The sequence below is a fragment of the Balearica regulorum genome, chromosome 15 (assembly GCF_011004875.1).
Source record: "Balearica regulorum gibbericeps isolate bBalReg1 chromosome 15, bBalReg1.pri, whole genome shotgun sequence".
Classification (NCBI taxonomy): domain Eukaryota; kingdom Metazoa; phylum Chordata; class Aves; order Gruiformes; family Gruidae; genus Balearica; species Balearica regulorum.
The window spans coordinates 15,352,181-15,377,407 of record NC_046198.1 but is presented as its reverse complement, the minus strand read 5'-3'; the positions used below and the strand labels follow the sequence as shown (position 1 = coordinate 15,377,407).

Below are 25,227 nucleotides of genomic sequence, written 5' to 3'. Positions count from 1 at the left end.
CCATACATTTGACTAACTGCTTGATTGCAACAATTGTAATTATGTATTTGTTGATATTTTTATAAGACTCTGCATGGTTATTACTTTTAACTTTCTCATACTTTTGTTCTATAGTTTGAAACCAGCAACTCTGCTTTCTGTAAACAACCTGCAAAGCAAATACAGAAAAAGCGACTATGTTAGGACTGTTTGCTCTGTACTGTTTGCTGTTCTGCCGCTCCCAACCTTCAACACAGAATGTTAACACTCACACAAAAATGGTTTCTGAACAAATCAAAAACGTATGCAGGCACACAGAAACCTGCGGCCACCATCAAGGAGAGTCTTTCGCCTTAATTCTGCTTCAGCAGAATCATTAAAAAACATTTACTAAAAACATCCTTTTTAATCAGCTGAATTAACACTATTGTGAGTTACAGGAACAGATGCATGTTATGTCATTGAGAGTCCTACATTGCCCATAATCAAAAGTTCAGAGACAAGACACTTCATCAAGTTATTTTTGTCAAAAAGCAAATGAAGGCTTTAAATGTTTCCCTTATACAGTATAGCTCCTGCTTCTTTGTTTTGTAGTCGTGTTAGAATCTGTTCTCAGAAATATTACCAATACTTCGATGACAACTTCACTTTCGTAGATTGAGCGGTATCATTTCAATGCTAGCCAAAGGAATACAAAATGAAGTGCTGATGATGAGCTTTCAAAAATTCAGAAGTTATTTTCAGGGAAGTACAGACCTTGGATTAATTTTACATTAACATAAATGTACTACATCTTTGACCCTACAGTCTCTCTTTCAAAAGCTCAACTAGAAAATAAGTAATGCATCTGAGAACTTTTAGTGATATACTTGATCAAAAATATTGAAGTAGAGCTAAACTCTTCACAATGGAACTCATCCAGAAAATTGTCCTAACACCAATATTCTATTGCAGAAAATGTCAACGTTCACCTCTGTACCAAAAAAAGTCAAGCTACACATTTTTCATATTTCTCTATTATAGAATTATGTGAACTTAAATGCATGTTTTTGAATGCACAGGCAGGAGTATATTCACAAAAGTAAAAAAACAAAACTGATTTTGTCAAAACTTTTTAAGTTTCTTAAGAAATAATATACCTTAAAGGAATCTAATCCCTTCCATCTATACGTTATTTAAAAGACACTTTTCCCAATCCTTTTCTATTTTCACATTAGTTCTGTGAACTGCCAGCAGGAAAACAAAAATAAACTTTATATTTTGAAGTAATTTAAAACAGAGATTTCACTTACCTAGTTCTTTAGAAACTGGAGAATCAGCTGATATGTCCCCAATCTTTGCAAGGCTATCATAATATGCTCTTCCAGCCACTACCATAGCTTTTTTGGGAGGAGGAGAAAAAAAAAGTGTTAAAAAAAATCAAAGTATTTTCCATTTTCATTAATCTAAGCTCCTATGAAATTCTGTAATCCAGGGCACAAAGTGATAGAGGGGTAATGGCAATAAGGAAATCCTGCTATCACAGAAAGTTCCTTAAATCCCCATGCTACCTGCTATGACAATGAGAACACCAGAATATATTGAATATATAGAATAAGTTTCAGCCTGTTATTTAATACCAGCTTCCATGCATATCCAGGAGCAATCAGCATCCAGTGGGTAGGTTTAGCCATAAGCCATTGGTCAGGAGACATAACAAAATTCCTTGGTACAGACAAAACTGTTGGAAAAAAGCAAAATGCAATCCCAAGCTTACTAAGCCAAGGTCTCTGCTCTGTACCAGCCAGCCAGACCACTGATCTGAAATGGCTACTGGCCATGAGACCATGGACCTACAGTTGCAACAAGGAGACAAGGAGTCCTTCAAAAGCAAATCATCACGTACCGTTTAAGTTAGCTGAAAGAGTAAAACAATTCAGCTATGATGAAATATAGTGCGCCAAGTGTGATATATTTAAAAGTGAAACGTAAAAGGTTTGATACATCTGATACAGCCACTCCTAAAAATTACTGTTATAGATACACTGTACAGTCATCATATACTGTAATGACAAATATGATTTCGTGTCAAAACAATAACATTGAAATCTGAGGATCCCATATATAAACACCAACTTTTCCACTTTAAGGATATTTTAGGCCTTAAATACTAAAACTTCATCTTTCAGAGACTTAATTTTTGATGTTCAGGTCATGGAGATAACCCATTTGGCATTATTTTCTCAATTTTCAACATATCCATGTTCCTGAGATTATTGTAAATTACATTGTTCAGCAACTTAGTGAGCTTAAATGTTGGAAGATCTCTGGTTTCTTGGACAGACATGGAAAATTAGCATTGATACATACAATTTCTAAACAAAGTTATTCTGACACTTCAGGAAAGTGCCTACTTCTACCTTTGTCACTGAACTCAGCATGGCAGAGAAATCTGAATTCCAGTACTTTAAGCAAAAAAAACCTCAGGGAACAGGTACATATACAGTTTAAGAAGAAACCTGAAGGTTTGACCCTAGAGTTAACACTTGGATGCTCATCTGCTCCTGCCCCCCCGCCAAGACAGTTCCCCCTTTTTTGTTTATAGTTCAATTCTAGTTTTACAGGAAACAATAAGCTCTTAATATATATCACTGAGGTTCAGTTTTTCTCAGTTAATCATTTCCTGGTTATAGCTGATTTAAACAGCAAAGCCAGTTTTGCTAGAACGAACACGGAAACATCAAGATTCAAACTGCAAAGAGGCCAGCAGCGAGAAACAAATTACATATGTAGTAGATCTACACCATGCAATGGCTGCCTTGCATCTTCACAGTATCTAGAACTGATCTGCACACCACAAAGAACAGAAATAACAGGGACAAACTGGTGAGATTTTATTGTAAAAGGCAGTGAAAAAGTACTTATTGAACTAAGCAGCTTTAACTTTTTTGGTAGTATTATATTTTTAACCTGAACTGGAAGCCAAGCACTCTCACTGTTGACTTTAGAATACTTTTTTTCTGAGAGGAATATAATTGGGAATTGCCAATTATAGTATTTTAGGTCTGTATTTTATAGTTTTTTACCAGCAAAGGTGACATCTTTGGTTATCCAACAGTATGTTCAATGAAAAGTCTGAAACTCTTCCAAATGAAGCAAAGATTCTTTCTGAGGCTCTGTTGCGTTAGACAAGAGTAATTTCTGTCTATGCTGCGTCTCATAGGTGCTCTATATTCCAACTTTCTGAACAGAATTATACTGTTGGAGCAGTAAGCCACCCATACACAAAGATTTTATGCTATTCCAACTCTTCCTATCTAGTGTTTTCTCAAGACAGCCCCAAGTCAATCTTTTATCCTATAACACAAAAAAGTCAGACAATGTGTGATTTCTCCCACGCTAATCAAGCTGAATCAAGAGCTCCACTTGTATAGTCTCTTCACTGGTACTATGGCTAGTAAACAACTTCTGCAGAAAAGAAGTTTTCACCTTTTATCCTTAAAATTTATAAAAATACATTATAAACCTATCAGAAGTTCTTGTAAGTTTTGTGTTCTCTGTCAGCCTACTCTGACTTGTTTGGAAAGCTGCAAAATATTTGTTTAGCAACGAAGTATTTACTCCTCCTTACAGATCTATTTATACCACACAGAACTTATGGAGAAAAGATTAACAATTTATGAGAACCCAAAGATTACTTCAACATAGTTTCTCAACAGTTGTTACAACACTGTAAACATTTATTCATTTGAAATTAAGCATTCATACAAGATATGCTTTATCAGCCAGTCTTAAAAGGCAAACTTGCTAGAGCGCAGTACCTATCAGCCTCTCCACTGTTGCTGTGCACAGTTACATTCGGAATGACTGATGACAAATTTAATTAAAAGAGAAGAGGCACAATGTAACATATCAACAGTAAAGTATGTGAAAAGCAGAACCCTCAGAAACTGGTATAAAAATCTTTCAGCCAAACAGGAAAACATTTGTTATTACTTCTGGTACTACCTATAATCCCTAAGGTTAGGTATTAGGTAACCACAATGTTAATCCATCAAGTTAGGCATTACTGCAAGTAAGTCAACATTTCCCTATTTTCATCTCCAGCAGGCTTTGGTTTTATCTTTTTCTGAAGCCTGGTCTGCAATTTGCATGAAGAAAGATTTCAGTGTCTATTTGGCTATGCACTACTGCAGTATCACATTTCTCAGAGTACTAGATTACACGTAGGGGGAAAACATGCCACAGGCTTGAACGAGGCAAAACGAGAGAGATTTTACATTGCTTTAATATGGTATCAAGCAGCTCAACAGGTCTGCATGGGGAAATGGAGCAAGCTCTAACAGGTTCTACCATATAAGCTTTGGGAATACAGCTCAGTCTTGGAAAGCCAATCTTAGATAGATGGTTTCTGTGAAGTCAGTAACGGAAGTAAAACACCACGTTATAAAAAGTTTGAGACACTGGGTCCTTAGATTCAAATTTATTCACTCTGATTTTGACTCCATTAAAAAGATACCATCAGGCATAGTATGGATAAGAAAAAAGATTAATCCACTCCTGCAACTCTTACTCATTAAAGTTGTTCTGTTCACAGGGTTAATTAGGTAGTGATGTGCATAGGTAAGCAGGAACAGATCTAAGAATGTAAAATACCTTCAGAAGATATTTCCAGGGGAAAAAAGAGAACACCTAACATACATAACTGTTTTTTTCCATTTATATTATTATTCCAATGCGGGTTATTCACACTTCATGTTCAGTTTATTTTGCAGTAGCTCTGTGCCTAAGTGTTTGGGATGCAACTTCTGCAGGACAGTTTAAAAAAAAAGGGGGGGGGAGGAGGAGGAAAGAAGGTACATATGTTTGGGTGTTTGTGCCTTTTTTTCCCCCTAATTCAACACATGCAAAGTTCAAGTTGGAAATTAATCTTATACACAACCCCCATATACAATATGTATATTTAAATGAAAATTAAACATTCCTTCTAAAGTTAGCACCTAGAAGACTTACCATTAACAGCTTTTTCATAATTCTTCCCCAGATTTATTAAATTCCTCAGTCCTGGATTGAACTGTTCCATAACATTCTAGTGAACAGAAAACAAAGTTTGTGTTATAACCAAGGCAATTCAACAGTGGATGAAAGTATTTCCTCAGTGTCACGTAGGACTACTTTTATGTTTCATGTGTACAGCATACTTCTGAAAAGTATGTGGATGGATGAAAAATAGAAGACTTGAGAGGAAGAGGAGAGCAAAGGAAGGAAGGGAAAAGAAACTGAGCATTTAAGATCAAACAGGAAAAAAAAGAGGTAAACTATTTCAATAGGGGTAAAAAGGAATCTGGCTGTTTATAATATAAAAGGATGTCAAGTATGCGAACAAAGTTTGCACAGATCCTTCTTTTATGGTAGGTGATGGTGAAATAACAGAGGAGAGAAAAACCTTTATCCATTAATTGTTTTATAGAGTCAGACAATAACATGAACTTTTTGACAACGGTTCAAGATTTTAGGTGTGTGTGTCGTCCCCGTCCCCCCCCCCCCCAGAAAAAAATGCTGGAAAAAGGGAAAAAATAAAAGAAATCCACCAGATATCTGATTAGGGGACAAGCACTTTATTCATCTAAGTTACAGAAAACATTTAAGGAAATTAGTTGTTTGATTTCTTTTTTAAAGTCTGAAAATGCTGCATTTTATTGTGTGAAGCCATAGTTCTTTCAGAAAGAAAATGATGACTTTATTAAATAGAAGGAGAAAAAAAATCCACTGCAGCTGCTTTGGCTGTTAAATACAATTATTGGCCAAAACAACCAGAATCTGAAATCCAGCAGCTCCAAGCATGACTTCTCTCATACCTAGCAAATTCTATAAACTGATGAAGTGGTAGAAATTACAACTGGCAGTTTCATAGTGCAAGAAAATAGCTACACCATTAAATACAAGAGTTTGAAGTCTACGTAAAAAGTAGAAGATAAGTTAAGCCATGAAGTATGAATGCAAATTTGAATTGTCCCAAAGTTGGGGGGTGAAGAAAAGAGGAGAAGCAGGTTTTGCCCCCTCCAAAAAGGAAAATCACCCACAAAGTTATGAGTTGTCCCCACTCATAGGAGAGCTTCAGGTTCCCTCTTTCTGGTCAAAGACAATAACTCTCCCCCCTACCCCAAATCAATATTCCAAAGTTACTTTTATCTTGTTATGAGCACTGGGGGCGGGGGGGAAGCTGACATGCTGATATAAATGCAGTAGTTATCCACACCTCAGAATCTCAGAATCACGCCCTTTAAGATGTCTCAAACATACGCAGCATAAATAGCGATATTCCAAAATATTGGATGTTGCAGTTAACTTTTGAACAATGCTAAATAAGTTTGAAAGGGAGACCTCTGAGCTTCACTTACTTGGTGGCTTCTTGGTTTCTTCAGGTAGATTCGCTGTCTGAATTAAAGACACAGCATGTTTGTTTAACAAAAGCCCCTTTGTATGTATGTAAATAACTACCTCTGAACAAGTATTCTAGAATTTGCCAGATGTGTCTGGTCATTTACTAGTCAAGTAACCATGATATTCTAATCCTTTCTTTTCTCTCTTCCATACAAAGTACAATTTCATATAACACTGGCTGCTAAGTCTCAGGAACATTTTGGTAATGAATATTTTCTTTTACAAATAAATATAATACAAGCCCTATAGTTCCATAGAGGAGACCCTTAAAAGTTTTTGCAGATTCTGGACCTTCTTTTCCCGGAATCTTCCTAACAAAACTGTAGCTGTGACATTACTCTGTAAAAGTTTATTGTCGTGAAAGGAAGATCACGAGATACCTGAAGACATCATTGTTATTCTTACTATTTTTATAACAACATTTTTATGACACAACTCACATCTTTCTAGATATTGTTCACACAGCAGAACTTTCAAGTTCAAGGAATTCAAAGCAGATACCTTCTGTTTACAAGAAATACAAGTGAAATAGTATCAAGCTTTTGTCTGTTACACAACTAACAGCACACAAATATTTATATTGAGTACATACAACCCAAAAAGAACAGGAACACCATCCCATTTGTCTGATTTTCAGACAAGGTCATTCAGACAGAACTTCATTATTACTTTTCAAAGACAGTGCTATACCTGAACTCTAGTCAATTTAAAAAGTGAAAAAGAGAATTAACTCCATATTTCACCAATAATACTTTTAACAGAGATATTGAGTGAAAGATTTTAAGAAAAAAAGATGTAAAACTATTTGGTTCTGATACTGGTATAGCATATATGACATCAAAACCAGACACAGAACACCAATACCTAGCCCCACTGCCTTTATTTGTATAAATTAAAGACAACTGTGATCATTTTCTGGTCTACACCATTAAACCTTTACCCACACAAACACTGCAAGCAAACTACCTATTGTCCCCAGGCCCTTGATTTGTGTTAACTCACAAACCACATCCAGAAATCATTTGGGAAAGTGTGTTTCAGGTCGGGCCAACAACGCCAAGGGCTATTCTAACAACAGTATGGATTTTCAAGCTCTAGTGTCTGGGAACATCCCTCCTCCCACCCCAACTCTTTAATTTACTACTGTAAAGGTTGCTGCAGTGCCTCTGTTACCCTCCCCGTAGCTGAGGCAGTGCAACTGTGAGGCTTTTCTTCCAAGGGGTAAGTTGTCTCTTCCTATTACAACTTTTTGCCATTTCTTCCCAGCAGCATACTAAAGATGATGTCTGTTGGCATATATGGAGTCAGTGAATCACAAGGAAAAAAAAAGGGTGAACAAGGGGATTATGTTAGGATAGAGAGTCCTGTATTCCAAGCATATGAGAGAGAAGAAAGGTGTACATGATGTAGAAACCTTATGTATGCATGGCAGGTGAGAATCCCAATGCCGCCTTGAATTACCATTATATACTGAAAATAATTTTCTTGAAAGACAGATTCTGCCCCTGCTTACCCTATGCCTTGCAGCAAGAACTTCTAGAGTAGAACCCTTACTGCCACCTACCCAAAAAAATTCTAATGGTAACATGATAATTATTAGTCTTGAACTACTGATTTTTGGAGTGACTGTCTAAAGGATTCAGGGGTTATGATTCCAGTTTTCTTAACATCTTCTAATTCATAGTTCAAACAGACAACAGTGATTGCACCTGTGTCATTTGTTGTTCTCACTTAGGAGGAAGTGAACAAAACCCAACAAAAATGCCCTCAACGGCTCCCCTCTCTGAAGCCAGACGCCATAGCTCTTTATTTTCACCAGCTGACTTGATACGTATTGGGTACATATGTATAGCAGCTATAGATCACGCTGTGGAAACACAACAGGTCCACTGAAACACAGAACACTCTGAGGAAGGGCTCCAGTACATCACATCTGTTCAACGTATATATAAGACTGCTGGGAAAGATGAAGAAACAATTTATAGCTCAGTGCCTTCAGTAGCTGGCCGGCATACAACTAATGGATCTTTTCTCCATTAGACCAAGCAGTCTCTGGAAGTTTTTCAGTCTTTGCGCTGCCACAGTGGTTGATTGTTAGCAGAAGCATCTGCACCAGTCTCTAGACGTGAACGCCCGAGAAGCAGCAAAAACCTTCGCAATGGAAACTCCCCTTTGGAATTTGCTTGGTTTAACACAGGGTATGTTAGCTGATCCTCACTGTGCAAGGCTCATCTACTTTCCTACAAAGGGTTTGTGTTTGATAGAAAGACTTAGCTTCCTGCCCCTGCTGGGTCTCCAAGTTGATCTAATGAAATAATTCTTGGATGATTTTCCTCTCTTCAACATTAGAAGGATTTTTTTTTTTTCTACTGAAGACTAGATTCTCAAAGCAAACAAAAACTTGACCTTGCTTCTAGTGCTCTTTTTACACAGTTAACCACTGTTGCTATCTTTGAAGTACCATCCAGGAAGAAATATCTAGAGCACTTTTTCCAAAAAAGAAAAAAAATAAAAGAAACTCTCGCAGGCAACCCCCTCTTCAGGATCAGTTATAAATTTGATATTGCCAAGACATTTCTGAGAAGTTAAAATTATTGTAATACTTTTTTCAGCTTCAGAAGTTATAGGGGGGAAAAAAGCCATTCAAAAATCAATGTATAGCTATTTATTTTCAGATGATATCTTACAGTTTTATAGCTTCCCTTATTTGCAGTCTAAAGAAAAGGTCAGTAAAATGAGTGGGACTGAACACCAGTGCAAAATTGCAAGTCGTACAGTAAAGCCAGACCTGAAAACTTCAAAAAAGCAGAGACAGAGGAACAAAGAAGAATTTCTGATCAAGAGAACCACTAATTTAAAATTAAGTCTCAGAAAATATCACAGTTGTGTTGTCTGCCATGCTGTACAAAGTCATGGAAATAAAACTTCCGTCTTAATCCAAACGGACATGACAAAGAAAGAAAAAAGCTGGGAGAGCCAAAGTAGTTCACAAAACATCATTTGCCTGTACAGTGAGAAACACAAACCAGGCCTCCTAATCGTCAATGTAGTGCCCTATATTCTAGTGACACACTACCTCCCATGAACAGAGTAATTAACTAGAAGAGAAGGAGGTGGCACATGATCAGATCCTACAGCTTTCTATTATTTAGGATGAATGGAAATAAAGGGAAACACTTTCAAAATAGGCAACTGGAAACATCTTTTTATGCAGAGAATTTTAAGAGTTGGCAAAAGCAACCTTCCAGGAAAAAGCATAAGAGAAACCTATTCTGGTCAATAAATCCTCCTGTAATGCAGTAGGAAAGTTGCTATGTGCCTTTCACCACATGAAACCAATGCGAGTTAAACAGCCTGGTAGCAAGGAACTGACCGAAGAGGAACAAGCCTTGTATTTCCACTTGCATATAGGTATTATATCTTCCGCAGTTCCTGATAGTCACATAAACAACGTTAATCTTCAAAACAAATGACAGCCATTGTAAAAGTGCCTTCCTGTAAATGCTCAGCTTTGCTTTTTACTTAAAGACACACCTCACAGAACAATAGCTCAGCAGGTATGAATACAACGAAACAATGCATAGACTCCCTGTAGTTTCAAGTTTACATCCTGCAGGCACTTTTGCAAGAGAAGATAACAATGTGTTTGAGTAGAAATCTGAAATTATAGAACTAGCACAGAAAAGTAGATCTTGATGTCTAACATTACTCATATTGCCATCACTATAGCTATTCATAGCTAACCTTTGCATAGCTACTAATAATTTAAATTGTTATTCCTCAATTTGGAAAACAGTAAAATTAAGTTTTTGAAAAAAGTCTTTATGTCTGAGAACCCACTTGAGAAGATTCAAAAAGCTGTATACTATACCTGAAGCATTTTGTACATTATCACATTTAATCTCCACCTTTAGCTTTTGAAATCCACAATGTAGTTTTCAGAAGGGCACGATTAAACCCTCAACATGTCTCATGTTAAGCTCAGTTGTAAGTAAGCTTAATATTGTTTTACAACAGGTTTAACAGAATGGAAAAAACACAGGATGCCAGTATTTATTCAAAAAGACTAATTATTAGTTAGCTTGATGGAACATTTCTTTAAATGAAACACCAATATATCACCCATCAGTGTCTTTCAAACACAAACTTTTTCATGTTATGAACACATAACTCAGGATAGACTCTTAAGTAGGCATAACTCTAAGGTCAAAATAAATAATTTGCACTAAGATAGAACTGGACTTTATACACACAAACTCCTAAAGGCTCCTCTTCCCCCAAATTAGCTTTATATTTCAGCGATTCAGACAGCCTTACTGTAGCACACGCTAGGTCTATAGGTGAATTTTAATTTTGGTAAGTCTGGTAGTTTAATCACAAGTCTTTTTTAAGTATGGAAACATGGAATTTAGGGCTTTAAACTGAATTTATCAAATGTATTTCTATGATAAAACAATATAGCCTACCAAAATAATTCTGCGTACCCCTGTAAAGAACACACGACCCTCAGGAGAGCACAGCACTCCATTGAAAAAAACAAAGTTTGGGTTCTTTTGTTTTGTTTGTTTTTTAAATTACACTTTGGTTGATAATCAAAACTTCTGGGTAAGATTTACTTGAATACAGAGAAACATATCTTTAAAATCCAAGATTACCAACACCAATGAATTAGAACTATCACTACTATCAAGAGCTCCAGAAACCTCAAACCACAAGAGGAATATGCAAGCTGCCTGCCCAGCCCTTAGACCGTGCGGGCAGAATGACAGGTCTGCAACGCGGTACTTTCCTGGTTTGTCCCCTTTCCCCCGCACTGTGTGTATCGTAGCTGGGTGCCAAGCCCTTTCCCCCCCATATACAGCAGGAAAAAGGAAACTGTGAGCTGTAGTGACACACTAACACGTAACAACTTTCCTGGGGTTACCGGTTGACATAGTCTGTGTGTGTGAGGGGGTCATACAATGTTCCCTCACAGCATGCCACATCCCTGCAGTGAGTGACAAGGGCAGGGCAATGTCATAACAGAGAACCTCTCAGCAGTTCCTTGGCAAAAGGGAGGCTGAGGCCCACTTTAGTCATCAGCTCCCACACCCTTAGGCTTCATTTTGCACGTGCCATTCCTATCATGCATTAAAGTGATTCTTTGGGTATTACATAAAGAGTAAATGTCAGCCTTGTTTTTTGTGTGCACACATGCATGTATTTATGGATTATGTTGTTTATTTAGTCAGGTTAGCTAAAAAAAAAAGTTGAGGTATTCACTTTCTGATGTTGTTACCAATGAGAAGGATGAATAAGATAAAAAATACAAGGGCATTACTTAGCCACCTGATGACTTCTGTAAGTATATTTTGAAGCTTTGTATAATGCAGGTTACTATGTATTTAATAAATCCAATGGATTAGCACTGTAAGAAAAAAAAAGGAAAACAGACTAACAAGGCATTCAATCATTTTCTATTATTTTTCCAGGTCACCCAAAAGTTGTTTATTTTGTTGATTTTTTGTTTGGGTTTTTTTTTTTGAGAAGTCAAAAGCCCGTGTTTGGTCCTGGAGTATGCAGATGCCATCACTACCCTGCAGTGAATTGGTTTCCCCAGACCAAGCCTTTCTTCTTATTGATAGGAGAAACACAAACACTGCTGCTGATTTTATCAATACCAGTGTGGCGTTTTAAGCGCTGTACTGCTAGGATGGCACACAGCAAGAGTAGAAGTTACGTGAGCATTGTTAAACAAAGGAAAGCATGCTCACCATGCAGACCAAAGCACAGCAAAGAGGCATTCATTTGTTTTAGATGACGGAGCTGTGATTACAGTCAGAGCAAATGCCAAATACAAGGGTAGAGCACACTAGCCTGTAAGGTGTAAAGAACAAATTTCAAGATTTTAACTTTGATGTAGAAACAACTACTTTAAAGTAGACCCAGAATCCATCCTCTCTCTGAAGGAGCCTTTACAGCTTATCTGGAGAAGGTTTCCATTTTTAATGAGGGCAGGGCAGGAGGGTTTCCAGGCCTGTGAGTACTAGCTATGTGATGCAACATACCAGACCTCTCAAAGTACCCACATAGGAGACATTTCATCACACTGTCAACATTAACTTTGTATTACTGTGCTTTTGCTGGTTGTTTCAGTCTTAAGTATCCCTTCGAATTAGTTTAAAAAACAAAACAAAAGGATAAACTTTCCCAGGAAATAAGTACTGAATAACAGGGAAGGTTCTGTTTATTTAGAGGTCTGCCATTCCTTTAAAGCCTATTTTATATTATATCCATTAAAACCTGCAAGATACTTTCTTTTGTCTCTCCTCTGTAAAACTGTTTTAGCTACATTCTGGAAGTCAATAGACAGGGTAGGACATTCCTTTGTCAGCACAGCCCTGAACAGTCAGCTTCCCAGGTTTCTCTTCTGAGAGCCTGTATTTACAAGCTGCTCTTCTGAGAAAAAGGAATTTATGTTTGCTTATGGCCTTGCCATGAACATAACATATCAAAAAGCACCAGATTGCTTAAGATGACCTGTACCAATTCCAGAGGACAAAATTAATAGCAAAGTCATCTCATTTTTTCACTAGTTTTGCATGAATTTGATATCTAAATCCAAAGAAAGTAAATGGTCAATACAACATGATACCAATATAACTGGACTGCTTAAAGGAGTAGAGTTAACTTAAGTCTGTTGGAGAACTAACAGCAAAATACTCCAGTAAATGTTTTTACAGACCTTTAAACGATAACAACATCTTCAGAAATATGAAAACATTTGATAATAAACCAGTAAGATTTGGTAAATAGTACAATAGAACAGTCCCCCCCAAAAAGCTTTCCTTTGGGCTCAAAGCTGTAAATGCATTGCAGCTGTTAAGTTCATTTGCATGATTAAATGCACTTGCAAATTTAAGTGCTTTCCCTAGTACAACACACCATACAGAATGAAGGTTACAGATCCAACACTGCCATCGCTACTCAACCAAGAGTGTGATTCTTAAGGGAATTTTGCCCAATTAGAACTGGTGTGTTTTGGAAGGGCTGAGTTTATAGAAAGAAAAAGTTCAAAACAAGCATCTAATGCCCATATGCAAAATATTTTTAATTCTCCAAATAACGAGGCATTCTGGAAAGTTTAAAAATCTACCAACAGAAACTGGACTACCCTCACCAGTCTGTACTTTGTGGCAGTGCTCGAGTGTACCACCATAAATCTGATTATCAGCTCGGGACACAGGCAAGCGACTTAATTGAGCGCTAAGCCATTTTTAGGCTCTGGGCCGTATGAAGAAACGGTTTAAGCACAGGACCACAAGCACCAAAATCTCCAAACCACCTTATCATCAAAACACACTGAGGGAATTACGGTTCTCTGGAGAGCTGAGCCTGCTAGAGAGGGAGCAACCAGTTCTAAAGCCTGCCTTGTCCCGGAGCTGCCGCTCCTGGCTGTAAAGCGGCCCAACCCGTGCGGTCGGGCCCGCCCGGGGGGCTCCGGCGAAGCCCGGCAGAACGCTGCGGCGGCGGGGAGGAGGCGGCCGGGGCACAAACCGCCTCAGCCGTACCACAGCGAGGGGAGCCGAGCCTCTATTGCCTCCGCCCCGAGTCCCTTCGCGTCATTTACAAGCGAGCACGAGCAGTATGACACACTAGGGTGGGCGAGATCACTCACAAGGGAGGGAAGAGGAAAAAAAAAAAAAGAAAGAAGAAAGTTTGCTCCCTTTCTGCGTGAAGAGCCAAGGCTGCCCTGAGCCCTCCCGCGGCCCTCGCCTGTGAGGAGGCGGCCAACGGCCCCCGCCTCAGCCGCCTCCGGTGCCGGCCAGCGGGGGCAAAGGTAGCCACCGTCTCCTCAGGCGAGGCGTTGGCGGGCAGCCCCCTCCCCGGCCCGTACTCACTTTGTAAGTGCTCTCCGTCAGCTTGTTCACCTCCTCCGGGTCCCGAGACATGGTGCCGGCGAGGAGGCGGCCGGTGGGAAGAGCTTCGTCCTCCGGAGAGCGCCTCCACTCCAGCCCAGCGCCGCCACAGCAGACTGGCCTTCTCCCTCCGCCCCTAAGAAACTGTCAAAAACTTGTCGAACCAGCCGGGCAGCGCCGCCGGGGCGGGGCCTGCGGGGCCGCGGCTGCCAGACGCGGCAGGACTGGCTCGGCGGCGGGGCTGGGATCGCCTCACCTCGCCTCAGCGGGAGGGCAGGCGGCCCGCGCCGCCTCTACCTGAGTTGTCGCCGCCTGCTTCGTCCGTGGCGCTGGGGACGCCTTCTCCGCCCCGCCTCCCTCTGCGGGAGCCCCTGCCGAGCCGTTCCTCTGCAGCCTCGGGGCTCCGGTGGTCGTGACCCCGCGAAGTGCCCCTGTGCCGTGTGGAGGCCCTTTCAGGAGGCAGCTCTGCTGTGGGTGCCCAGCGAAGTCGGAGGTAAACTTCCTCCCAGCAATTAAGTGAGGGTTCAGTAATAATTAATTAATTAGTCTTGTCAGAGTTAGTTAGCATAGCCCTAGCGGTGCTAGTGAGGCTGGGGGTGGTCCCCTTTCTCCCTTCCACAGTCAGTCCCACATGAGGGAGAGGCTTGGGGGTTTCCTCAGGGCCTCTCAGGCAAGGACGAAAATGTATTTGTCCTGAATCCTGGTCTAGTGCAACCACTTGAACTTTGTGCTACATGTTTAACTTTTCTATTTCTTTTAAATGCACGCGAATAAAACAGTGCCCCCAATCATCTTTCCTCTGTGAAAGGACTCATGAGGCCTTTGTGGGCCTGGGAGGGTGAGGAAGGCTGGGGTAAGCCATAAATTTTTGTGGACCATAAATGGTCCAGAGATTGTGCGATTAATTTAAAGTATGCTAGTTGGAATATCTTTCTGATAATGTAATACCAGCACTATCTTGAAGGACTTTGTGGGAATTTCATAACCTTGGGTATTTAAAACTCGGACACAGTGGCAAGTACTGAACACGTGAGGCATAATCAACATCCGTACGCATTGGACAGCCTTCTCTTGGTCACGGTCTCTCCCTTTGTTTCTCCCACTTTATTGCAGCAATAAAATCATGGCAGGCATGCAACAAAAACTGGACTTGGAACAGAACCCTAGATGTTGGACTCTGGTGTGGGAGAGGATTGTTATCAGGTTTTAAGAGCTGTAAAAATGTTTTCATCCAAGCACGTGCAGGTGTTTATACCTTTAGAACTACAACTTACCTTCTGGGAAAAAAGTGTGCACTTAGAGTGTTATCTTAAATACAGCTAAAATGCTGGGCTGAGAAGGAGTTTCATGAGACTTCATGCTCCCTGGTAAAGTCTTGCAGACTTCTGGTATTTATGGTATTAATCACTGTAATAATCCAATTTGTAATGTTATCCTATAGGTACAGTGAATTATTTTGAGCCCAAATCTACAATTTATGTTCCCACTAAGCTATGTTTGCTCATACACACAGTCCTATCAAATGTGATGTGGCTGCTTGCCTGAGCGTGGGATGAAGAATTGCACTGTTTATTCCCAAGTCTTTTGTCTGAAGAGTTTTTTACAACTCCGGAAACAGGCTGTGCATGGGTACTACTGCTTTTGTGTTACCATATGCTAATGCATGAAAAGGATGTTTTTCCCTAACAGGCTGGTATTCAAATTTGAGGGAGCAGGTACGCAAAGGAAAATGTAGAAAAGGACTTTTCCTTTCCTGACTCCTGCTAAAGGAGCTGGGAGTATATTGTATAGCAGGGAGTGTATTACTCCCGTTAGGGGCAAAGCATTTGTCTTCTTTCCTCTGAACGTTATGGAGCTCTAGGAGCTCACCTAGGATTCAGTGTGTTTGTTTCCAGTTCGCGTGCTAAGGTTAGTCATAGTAAATGGCAATGTAAGTATTAATGAAATATGCATATCAGAAAGAAACTATATGAATAATTTATGTAGACAGAATTGTTTAAAAATGTTATGATACTTAAAATATCATGGGGATGCTCAACATTTCAAAATATATATTTCTAAAGGTCTTTTTACTTTGTAAGCAGATGTAAATATTTTAAAGGTCTACTGAACTTCGTATTCTCTTGTGTTCTTCTTGACCTTTGGTATTAGTTTCTGCGGTCTTCATGTATATATAATTTTTAGAGGTTTTATGTAATCTTCTCTAAGTTTTTAGTGCTGTAGACTATTAAAAAAAGGGAAAATAAAGATTGAAATTAATAATGCAATGGTGAAGTAGTGAAGAAAAAAAAAAAAGAAAACAAGAAGAAGCAGTTTTAAAGTATACCTAAGTGGGAAATGAAGCTAGCAAGGAAGAATCCTTAATTTGCAGTAATGATTGCTTCTATTAATTCATCTATGTACAGATTAAAATAAAAATGACCATAAGTGGTTGAGACAACATAGGAAAAAATGTTAGCAGATGGAAAACAGCAGGATTGACCTTCCTTTTAAAGTAAAAGAATTAAGAATGCTTTCTTCAGATTTCTGAAATGAGCATAATAACTTGCAGAACCATGATGAGATTAGGTTGTTTATTGACAAAAAACCCAACAACCTGTTTTATTCTTGAAATGAGATGCTAGTACAAAAACAATAGTGTGGAAAATATTTTTTATATCTTTATGCATGTTTTCCTTTGTCACCATAGTGTGATATTGTTTTTCCCAAATCTTGAGAATATTACAAGTGTATACAGCATTTGGAAGCATTTTCTGTATTTTGTGTCTGTTGTGGTGTTAGAAATTTTTGATGTATCGGTCGTAATAATTAGTAGTATAGCTGTGTTCTAGATTAGTGTTGTGTTTTACTGTGTGGCTGAAAAAATTGAAACTTGACCGGCCAATCCAATTCTTAATTTACAAGTATCTAGACCTTTGCTATAAATCATAAATTTTCAAATTCACTTAGGAAAAAAGTCTGTTTGAGCCTGTAATACAAATGCAAATATTTTGTTCTCTTAATAGGGATTTTTGATCTTACATTGTGTTAGGTTTAGTGTTACATTACTGACTTAGCTAGAATTAATCCTGATGTGTGCAAACAACGTGAATTTAGAATGGTTGAATGAGCTCTCATTTTTGCAAGTTACTTAAAGATGCTCTTACTTTTAAATGTGTGTGCAGTAGTCCTGTAGTAGTCCAAAATACCAATGTGTTTTGTCTGATCAGGACAGAATATTTAATAGCTTGCAAATGTGAAACTCTAATGAATACATCTTTATGCTCTGTTGCCTACATACTACTGTAAGCATTTATAATAAACATGCTATTATGAGATATATTATTTTTATTTAGAAGTTCCTGTTTTATCGTATCCATCCATAGCACTGAATTTTGAGTGCAGCAGTGTTTGAGTACTCAGGGTTGTGCATTTTGGAATTGTTTCTTTGAGACTCTATAGAGTACTTGCTAACTTTGCTCAGAGGACGAGTTCAGAGCCAGAGTCTAGATGTGTTCACTAATCATATACACTTTCTGAACTGATTGGAACTAAAATTAATCTAATTACTTTTTTTTGACCCTTACTTTTAACATAATTTCGATGGCCAGAAAAGACAAAGGGAATATTCTTACTTTGGTGGTGAACCCATGCTGGGGTATAATGATATCTGTTGAGTCTATCTTTGTACCGCACCTCGAACAATAACTGAATCTGAAGAATAATTCAGGTTAGAGGGAACCTGACAGGTGAGTAGCTTACCTGGTCCAGTCCCCCATCACACTAGGGCTAATTTCAGCATTAGGTTGCTCAGGGCTTCATCCATTTGAATTTTGAAAGTCTCCAGGAAGCAAAAGTTGAGGAACAGAACTGAAACAGTTCTGTTTGAAACAACCTGTAACTTAGCAAGTAAAGAAAATCCTGTACAGTGTTATAGGAGACAATTACTTGTTATGTTTTCTGTGGGGCTATCCCCTGAGGTATGTTAGCCGTCCAACTGAGTTTGCTAGCAAATCTATGCAATTCTGCCTTTGGCCAACATGGAATCAGCTGCTGGATTTTGCTAGCAAAACTGCTGTCAAGGGACTAACTCCAAATAAGTGCTTATATTTATTCCATGTATTTCTTTAAAATCAGTAATATTTTTATGCATGTTTGTTTTCTGTAAGTGTCCTGTTTGTATGTCAGTGACATATTCAGATGTTCTTTGGAAACAATTTAAGCATGCTGTAATGACCCATTAATGTCAGCTCATCATTAGATCTTTAACATGTGTTTTAAATAGTTTAATATGACTGTAACTAATTACATAAATTGTAGCTAAGCAGCAATTGCATATGCATGATATAGCCAGCTGTGGCCTATTTCATTCCCTGTGGTCATTAGCAGACATTTAACTCGATTAAGAAAAAAAAAAATGTACACAGTGTGTTATTTAGTGATATCAAACAACATTCAGAGTCAGGATACAACAGGAAATTAAAGTGACTCTACCTGCTTGTTTTTCTGATTGATATGTATTTTTTGTCCTCTGTTGACTTTCAAGTATTTTAATCCCCTTCAATCTGACAATACGAAAGCACTGATGCAAAGTGTCATTCAAAAGAAGTATATAAAACTTTTGAAGGCTTACTGAACCTATGGGTCTGATTCAGCTCTGGCGAATTAAATGGAGTTACTCCATTTTTTAAACTGATGCAAGCAAGTACAAAATTGTTTTGTTCCCTGCTCTTCATTGTCCTGAGCTGGTTTCAAAGCAAATGAGCTGTAACTCAGACCACAGGTCAATTCCATAAGATACTGAGCTCTCTGATCAAGGAAGACACTTAATCAAATGCTTAAGTTAAACATGTAATTAATTCACTGTACTTTGGGGGGGGTCAAGGAAGTGCAAAATGCTTTTTATGAACTCCTCCTCCTCCATACTAAAAATGGGATGATGGTTTTGTCTTGGAGATGAATGCTTTGGATGTTTGTATTTTGTGTCTCAGTTGTCTCATGTTGCAAATTATTTTGGCAATATTATAAGATTAATTATAATCTGATTTCTTCATTGTGGTTTATTTTATGAGACTGGAAAGAATGTACAGGAAAGAAGAATGCATTTTTAAGAAGGTTTTTTTTTGAGATTTAAACAAAATTTAGCATTCAAGGGAATCTAATAGTCAGTACTGTTAGCAATGCTAATTTTTCTGCTGCTAATTGAAATATTTAATTCAAAACTGTTATACCCACACATTTGGTGACTGCTCATTTCTTGCAGAAAGTAGATATGCTCACTTTAATTCATGTGCTGTGTCCACTAGATGGCAAGCAAGCTATGTATGATGGAACAAAAAAACCTTGCATAATCTTTATGCTCAAGGCTTTCTCAAAGTGCTTTATAATGTAGCAAGATAGATATTAGTGGTAAGCAAATGGAACAGCCTTTATATTGCTCATACACAGCCTTGGAATTTTTTCTCAAGAGTGTAAGTGCTGTTAGGATGTTCTTGTTATTAAAATCTAAATATGCCTTGGGATCTGTAACTTTATTTTGGAAGTCAGCACTAGTAGCAAGCCAACATCCTGGTGAAACTCTTGTTATAAACTTCTAATCCATTTAGGTTTCAGGGTTTTATGAGGTGACTCATGCCAAAAACGCAGTGTTTTAAATAACTACGTATTTGTTATTCTCCCTTTTGTAATTTGTCAACTGGGGATTAACTAACAACAAGTGTACTCTGTTCCAAATGGATAAACTGGTTTTGCCTGAGGCTGAGTGTAGAGCACTGCAGCTAAACATAGCATCTGCACATCGCTGATCTTAGTCATATCAATAGATTGCGTGTTATAACCAGAGTAAGAATGATCAATGTTTGGTATGCGGTAGAACATAAAGACCTCAACTGGGATGTGATGCTATTGCTGGGCTGGGAACTAAATATGCACCAGGTGTAAAGTAGCATTTCTGTGAGTATTTTCAAAGAACTCAAACATAAATTTTGATGCTGTCTTTACCTCTTCCTTTTCACAGCTAGAAAAAAGGCAGAACAAGTACATGATACCAATAATTTGTACTTTAAAAATGGCAAAAATCCTAGAACTGCATTTCCATATTGAAAAGAAACTTGTAGCTCCTTAACCGCTCTCTTTTATGCAGCCTTACTGTAATGGGGAATTACTAGAAAAATGTTCAGGGAAGGTTGTATTAATAATAAACAATTTAAAGAAAATACCATTACATTCTTCCTGTAACTTATCATTTGGTTGTGAACATTTTTTAGAAGCTGTACTAATGCCAAGGAAGTAATCCATTTTTATTTTTTAGTAATAAAAATAGGATGATTCCAAAACCATACGTGGATGTTTTTGGATTGAACCATACTGAAGTTTCTTTGTGTGGACTCCTTAAAAGCCTGCCTTCTCCTCTTATGTTCAGTTGCTGTTCTAGGAAGCTGCTGAAGTAGAATATAACACCGCTGTGCCTGCCCACTCCTTGTTTCTAGACACCCACTGGCTAGTGGCAATACTAGCAATGCTTTCTAGAAAATATATGGGCAGAGGTGGTTGATGCTCAACAACGCAAATCTTGGGAGAAATCTGTGCAGCCTCTGATGGATATTTATAATCATGCCTATCACAAGCTTGTGTGCAGCGCGATGGCATGCACTGAATATGTCTCCATAGCAGACTCCAAAGCAGACGCTGTTACTGCCTCCCCTTGAGGTCTTACATCTGGCTTGCAAACTGCTGGAGAAGGGAGATGTTGGAGGCAGTGGGCTGTTCTGCAAAGTTAGGAAGATAATGATTAGATTAGACTAGCAAAGGCAGTCTTGGAGATTTTGATGGAGAGGACAATTCATCTGGTTGTCCGAAACGTGATAGCTCCAGGGTCTAACTACCTCACTTCCAGTCACATTGAGATTGGGCAGAGAGCACTGTTAGGGAAGTTAGAGTGATTACAGGTGGCTTTTCAGCCTCTGATTAACTGTCTTCATTGAAGTCAGTACAGTTCCTGTGGATTTGCTTGAAAGAGTTTGGCTTGACGTTCATAATTCTGCTCAGCTTTCTCATTTGAAAATAAAAAAAAAATGTGGGCTATATCACAAGGAGCGATTCCTAGCCTCAAGGCAAAGTGGTGTGGGATGGCTCAAGTCCACCTGGTTCTTGGTGGGTTTGCTCTCGGGCATTCTGACTGCATCCATGCTGGCCAGCACTTGGTTTGGGTCACCGCAGCGCTCCACCCGTAGGGCTGTAAACCCTTAACCATTACTTTGTTTTCTGTTTTTCATTTCAAAGCACCTGAACTAATCTGAGGGCTGTGTTGTAGCTTGCCTGAGTAGCATTTGCATGGAATGATACTGCAGATATGTGGTGCGTGCCCTGGGGCTTGGCACGAGGGATGCGAGAGTCTGAGGGTGGATTGAGCTCCAGAGCATTACAGCAGTGTGCTGAGTGGAGGCAGCTAAATCCAATGTGGTTGTACGTGTTCGGCCTTTAAGGTGGGTCCCTGCAATGAGCTTTTCTCAGGGTGCAGCTCAAACTTCACTTTAAAGTTAGGAGCAGAAGAGATCCTGCATATAAAGTAACACATGTTATGTAGATGATCAGGGGACTGGGATCTAGGAGTGAACTACGGACATTATTTGTCATCCTCACCTGACACGCGAGGAGAAGAAAGCACTTGGCTTCTGATAACTGTGCAGTGGGCCGCTGACTTTAAGTAGGGTTCTAAAGCATATTTCTTCAATAATACTAAGCCAGCGAATTATTAGAGTTATCTATAACTTACTAGGTAAGAATTGTTTTTGTTGTGGTACAATATAGACATTGCAGCTGCTCAGTTGTATGGCTTCTGAGGAAGATGCATTTTACTACTTCTTTTGTCCTTTTCACATAAGGACTATAGTTTCAGTTTCAGGTATTCCTGGGGAGCTTTCAGAACTAACTGTCCTGGAACCAGAGAACCGTGCGTCTGGATGCAGGAGATGAATGGAGTTGTTTCTATGCTGAATATTACTGCTGCTCCATGCTAGAATTGACTGAATCAAATATTAAGATTCTCATTAACTTCAGGGATTTCTAAATGGATGATACGTTAAATTTTGAAGCTTTTTTTCATATAGAAAGCCTGTATGATACTTCTTGTCCAAACTAGGAAAGAAGGCATGTAGTAGATATTCTTTTCATCAATCTTGTCTATGAGATTCATGTCTCTCTTAAATTTAGGACAAAATTTTGGTTGAACTAGAACCAATGGGAGTTTTTTATTTGTTTCAGTGAAGCCCAGCTTTCATTTTTATTCTCTTAATTTGTGTTAAACTTTGAGGAATGTGAACTTTTAGGAGAGAAAACAGTTCCTCAGAAACTCTTACACTGATAGGATTTGTGAAACGTAATTTGATACTATTTCCTCCTTCTTTGACTCTTAAAATATCAGGAGAGAGCTGTTGTACATGCCATGTTTTTATTGCCTGCCCTTCATCAGTCAGTTGCTGTGTATGGAGATGGAATTTCTTTGTAAAGCTGTTTTTCATTAGTATCAAGGAATATACATACTTTGCAGCTAACGCCTTATATAAAGTTTTATCTCTCTGCCCACTTTGTTACTATTGTAGTACTGCTTAGCAACTAAAAGTAAATCAAAAGAACAACAGTGAAAAACCACTCAAACCCCTTCTTTACAATAGAAAGAAGGGCCTAAGCTGCAAAATTCAGATTTCAGTTTGGATCTAAAATTTCAGGGATCTGACATTGGTTTTATACTTTTAAGTGTGAAAAGTCATCAGTGTGACCTGGTTCTGCTTTTGGGTGTTCTGTATATAGCATTTACAGACCAAGACACAAGGATGAAACAAAAATATTACCATACATAGTAATGAATTAAAAAAAGACAATTATGATTGTCCCCTTTTTGGAATACCCAGAGAAGATGTAATATTTTACTGGGAGCTTATTCCAGATCAGTACACTAAGTCCCCTTCCTCCCCCAGTTGACAGAACAGATGGTTCATCTATCTCCTACAATTTCTGAATCCTTCAAAATCCACACTGCAAAGAACTGGGGATAGGTCTTTCTTTCAAGTCCTATACCTCTAGTCCATTTTAATTCTCAATTTCATGGCTAACACTTCAAGTATTAACCTGGTTTGTTGGTTTTTCTGGAAATATCTAAGGGATGAGATGGTGTGTAGAATTAATTCTGCTGATGAAAATATCAATACGAGTAGCACTTCTTCAGCACTGTAGGGGAAATATACAGGGAGAGTAGCTACAACCTCTTTTCCCCAAACTTTATTATATAAGCCCTTTCAGCAGCAGAACTACTTTACTGTGAGAGCTGCGTTCTGGGGAGTGTGACCAGCTTAGGTCTGTCTATGTCCCGTGGATGGCTCTTTAGGCAAAAAAGGATATTGCAAATTATAACGGTAAGATAAGAGCTGTAACAGTGCAACAATGACAATGTTACAAGAGGAGGGCTGAAATCTGGGTTTATTGTGGTTGGCTATGTATTCACAATGGAATAATACTTATAAAAAGAATAAAAGCATCCTTGACAGTCAAGGATCAAAATCTGTACTCACAGAAAACAAAAAGGTGAAAGATAGGCAGCATTGCAGCAAATGGACAAGGAGATCTCCAACACCTTCATTAGTAGCAACAATGAAACTAATTACTGGAATAACTGCCAGCAAGGAGGGGATAAAAGGATAGTTAATTTTTTTAAATTTTCTTTCATTGTGGGGAATTTTCCAAGACTTCAAGAGAACTATGTCAACCACCTAGCATCACATCAGGAATGACGTCAAAACGACCAAGTCAAATAATCTGTAATTGGGAATTCAAAACCACACATCGCTTACACTGATGGATAGCTTTTTAGAGAAATGAACATTTTGTTATGGTGATTCACCAGCTAGCAGCTGGATGTTTTTCCAAAAATATTCAGAAATATTCAGCTTGCTGAGTAGAGCCAACAGTTTGTGCTGTTTGGGTAATGTTAATGGTTAATGTAAAAACGTGCAATATTTTGTTAGCTCTTAGCTTCTAGACAATGTGGGCCAAAATCACATCTCTTCTTCCGCAGTAGCACAAAGTAGTTGCAAAGGCAGACAAAGTGGCTAGGTAGGAATTCCACTTCCATAGGAGGAGTCCCTCGATAACAGACAACTACCATAGCACCTTAATGTCAACTTTTCTCCAGTGTCCAGTCTGTTGAAATTCCTGAGCAAAATGGGAGTTGGAAATTTGTTTCTGCTTCTGAGTTAATCTCAGCTATAAGCACAGTCCACCAAGAAAGTGGGTAGCAGCATATGAATTAGGGCAATGCTGTAGCTGGAATTTTGTTTGATGTTAATGCTAGTCTGACTCACACTGTGATCTAGATTTTACCACAGCTGCTGTGGAGTTTGAGGTCTGAAGATGGAGCTCCCTGGCTGCCACCCAGCCTGTAGTATCAGATGCAGCTGGGATCAGGTACACTGCAGTTTCTGAGCTCCTCTTTCTTTGCCAGTTTTGAGTCAGTCTCTTATTCTATTTTCTTGAATTTTCAATTTCTCCTGCCCCACCTACAGGAACTATTTACCAATATAATAGAATGAAAATATTGTATAAAATAAACCACATACACACAAACTAAAAGAAGTCCTGTGCCACCTTTTCAGATGTCTAACATTATGTTCCCTTTCTCCTTGCCTTTCCTGCTCATTTGATGGCTCTTTTGCATCTCAATTTCTCTCTGTACTCATTGATTACAGATGTAATATTTCCTATATCAGTTTCAGAGCTATAAAAATAGGCCACAGTGCAGAAAATATTTTAGAGAGGGGCTGGTTTAATTGAGTTAGTAAGGTTATGTGTTGGAGAATAGTGACACATTATTTATTTGCAGGGAATTGTTAGTGAAGTTTCTTGTTTACCCCCTTTCATTCTATCTACTGATTCATTCTCACCTGTTTTCTGAGAT

At 38.6% G+C, this 25,227-nt stretch overlaps 1 protein-coding gene across 1 annotated transcript in view; it reads right to left on the bottom strand.

Moving 5' to 3' along the window:
- Positions 1–14,571, bottom strand: part of BAIAP2L1 (BAR/IMD domain containing adaptor protein 2 like 1) — a 39,383-nt gene extending 24,812 nt beyond the window's left edge. Inside the window, exons 1-3 of the mRNA XM_075768101.1 lie at positions 14,283–14,571; positions 4,972–5,047; positions 1,272–1,358 (exon numbers count right to left, since the gene is read on the bottom strand). Coding sequence (XP_075624216.1) covers positions 1,272–1,358; positions 4,972–5,047; positions 14,283–14,333 — 214 coding nt within the window. The 5' untranslated portion in view covers positions 14,334–14,571. The remainder of the gene's footprint in view (positions 1–1,271; positions 1,359–4,971; positions 5,048–14,282) is intronic.
- Between the last annotated feature and the right edge of the window lie 10,656 nt (positions 14,572–25,227).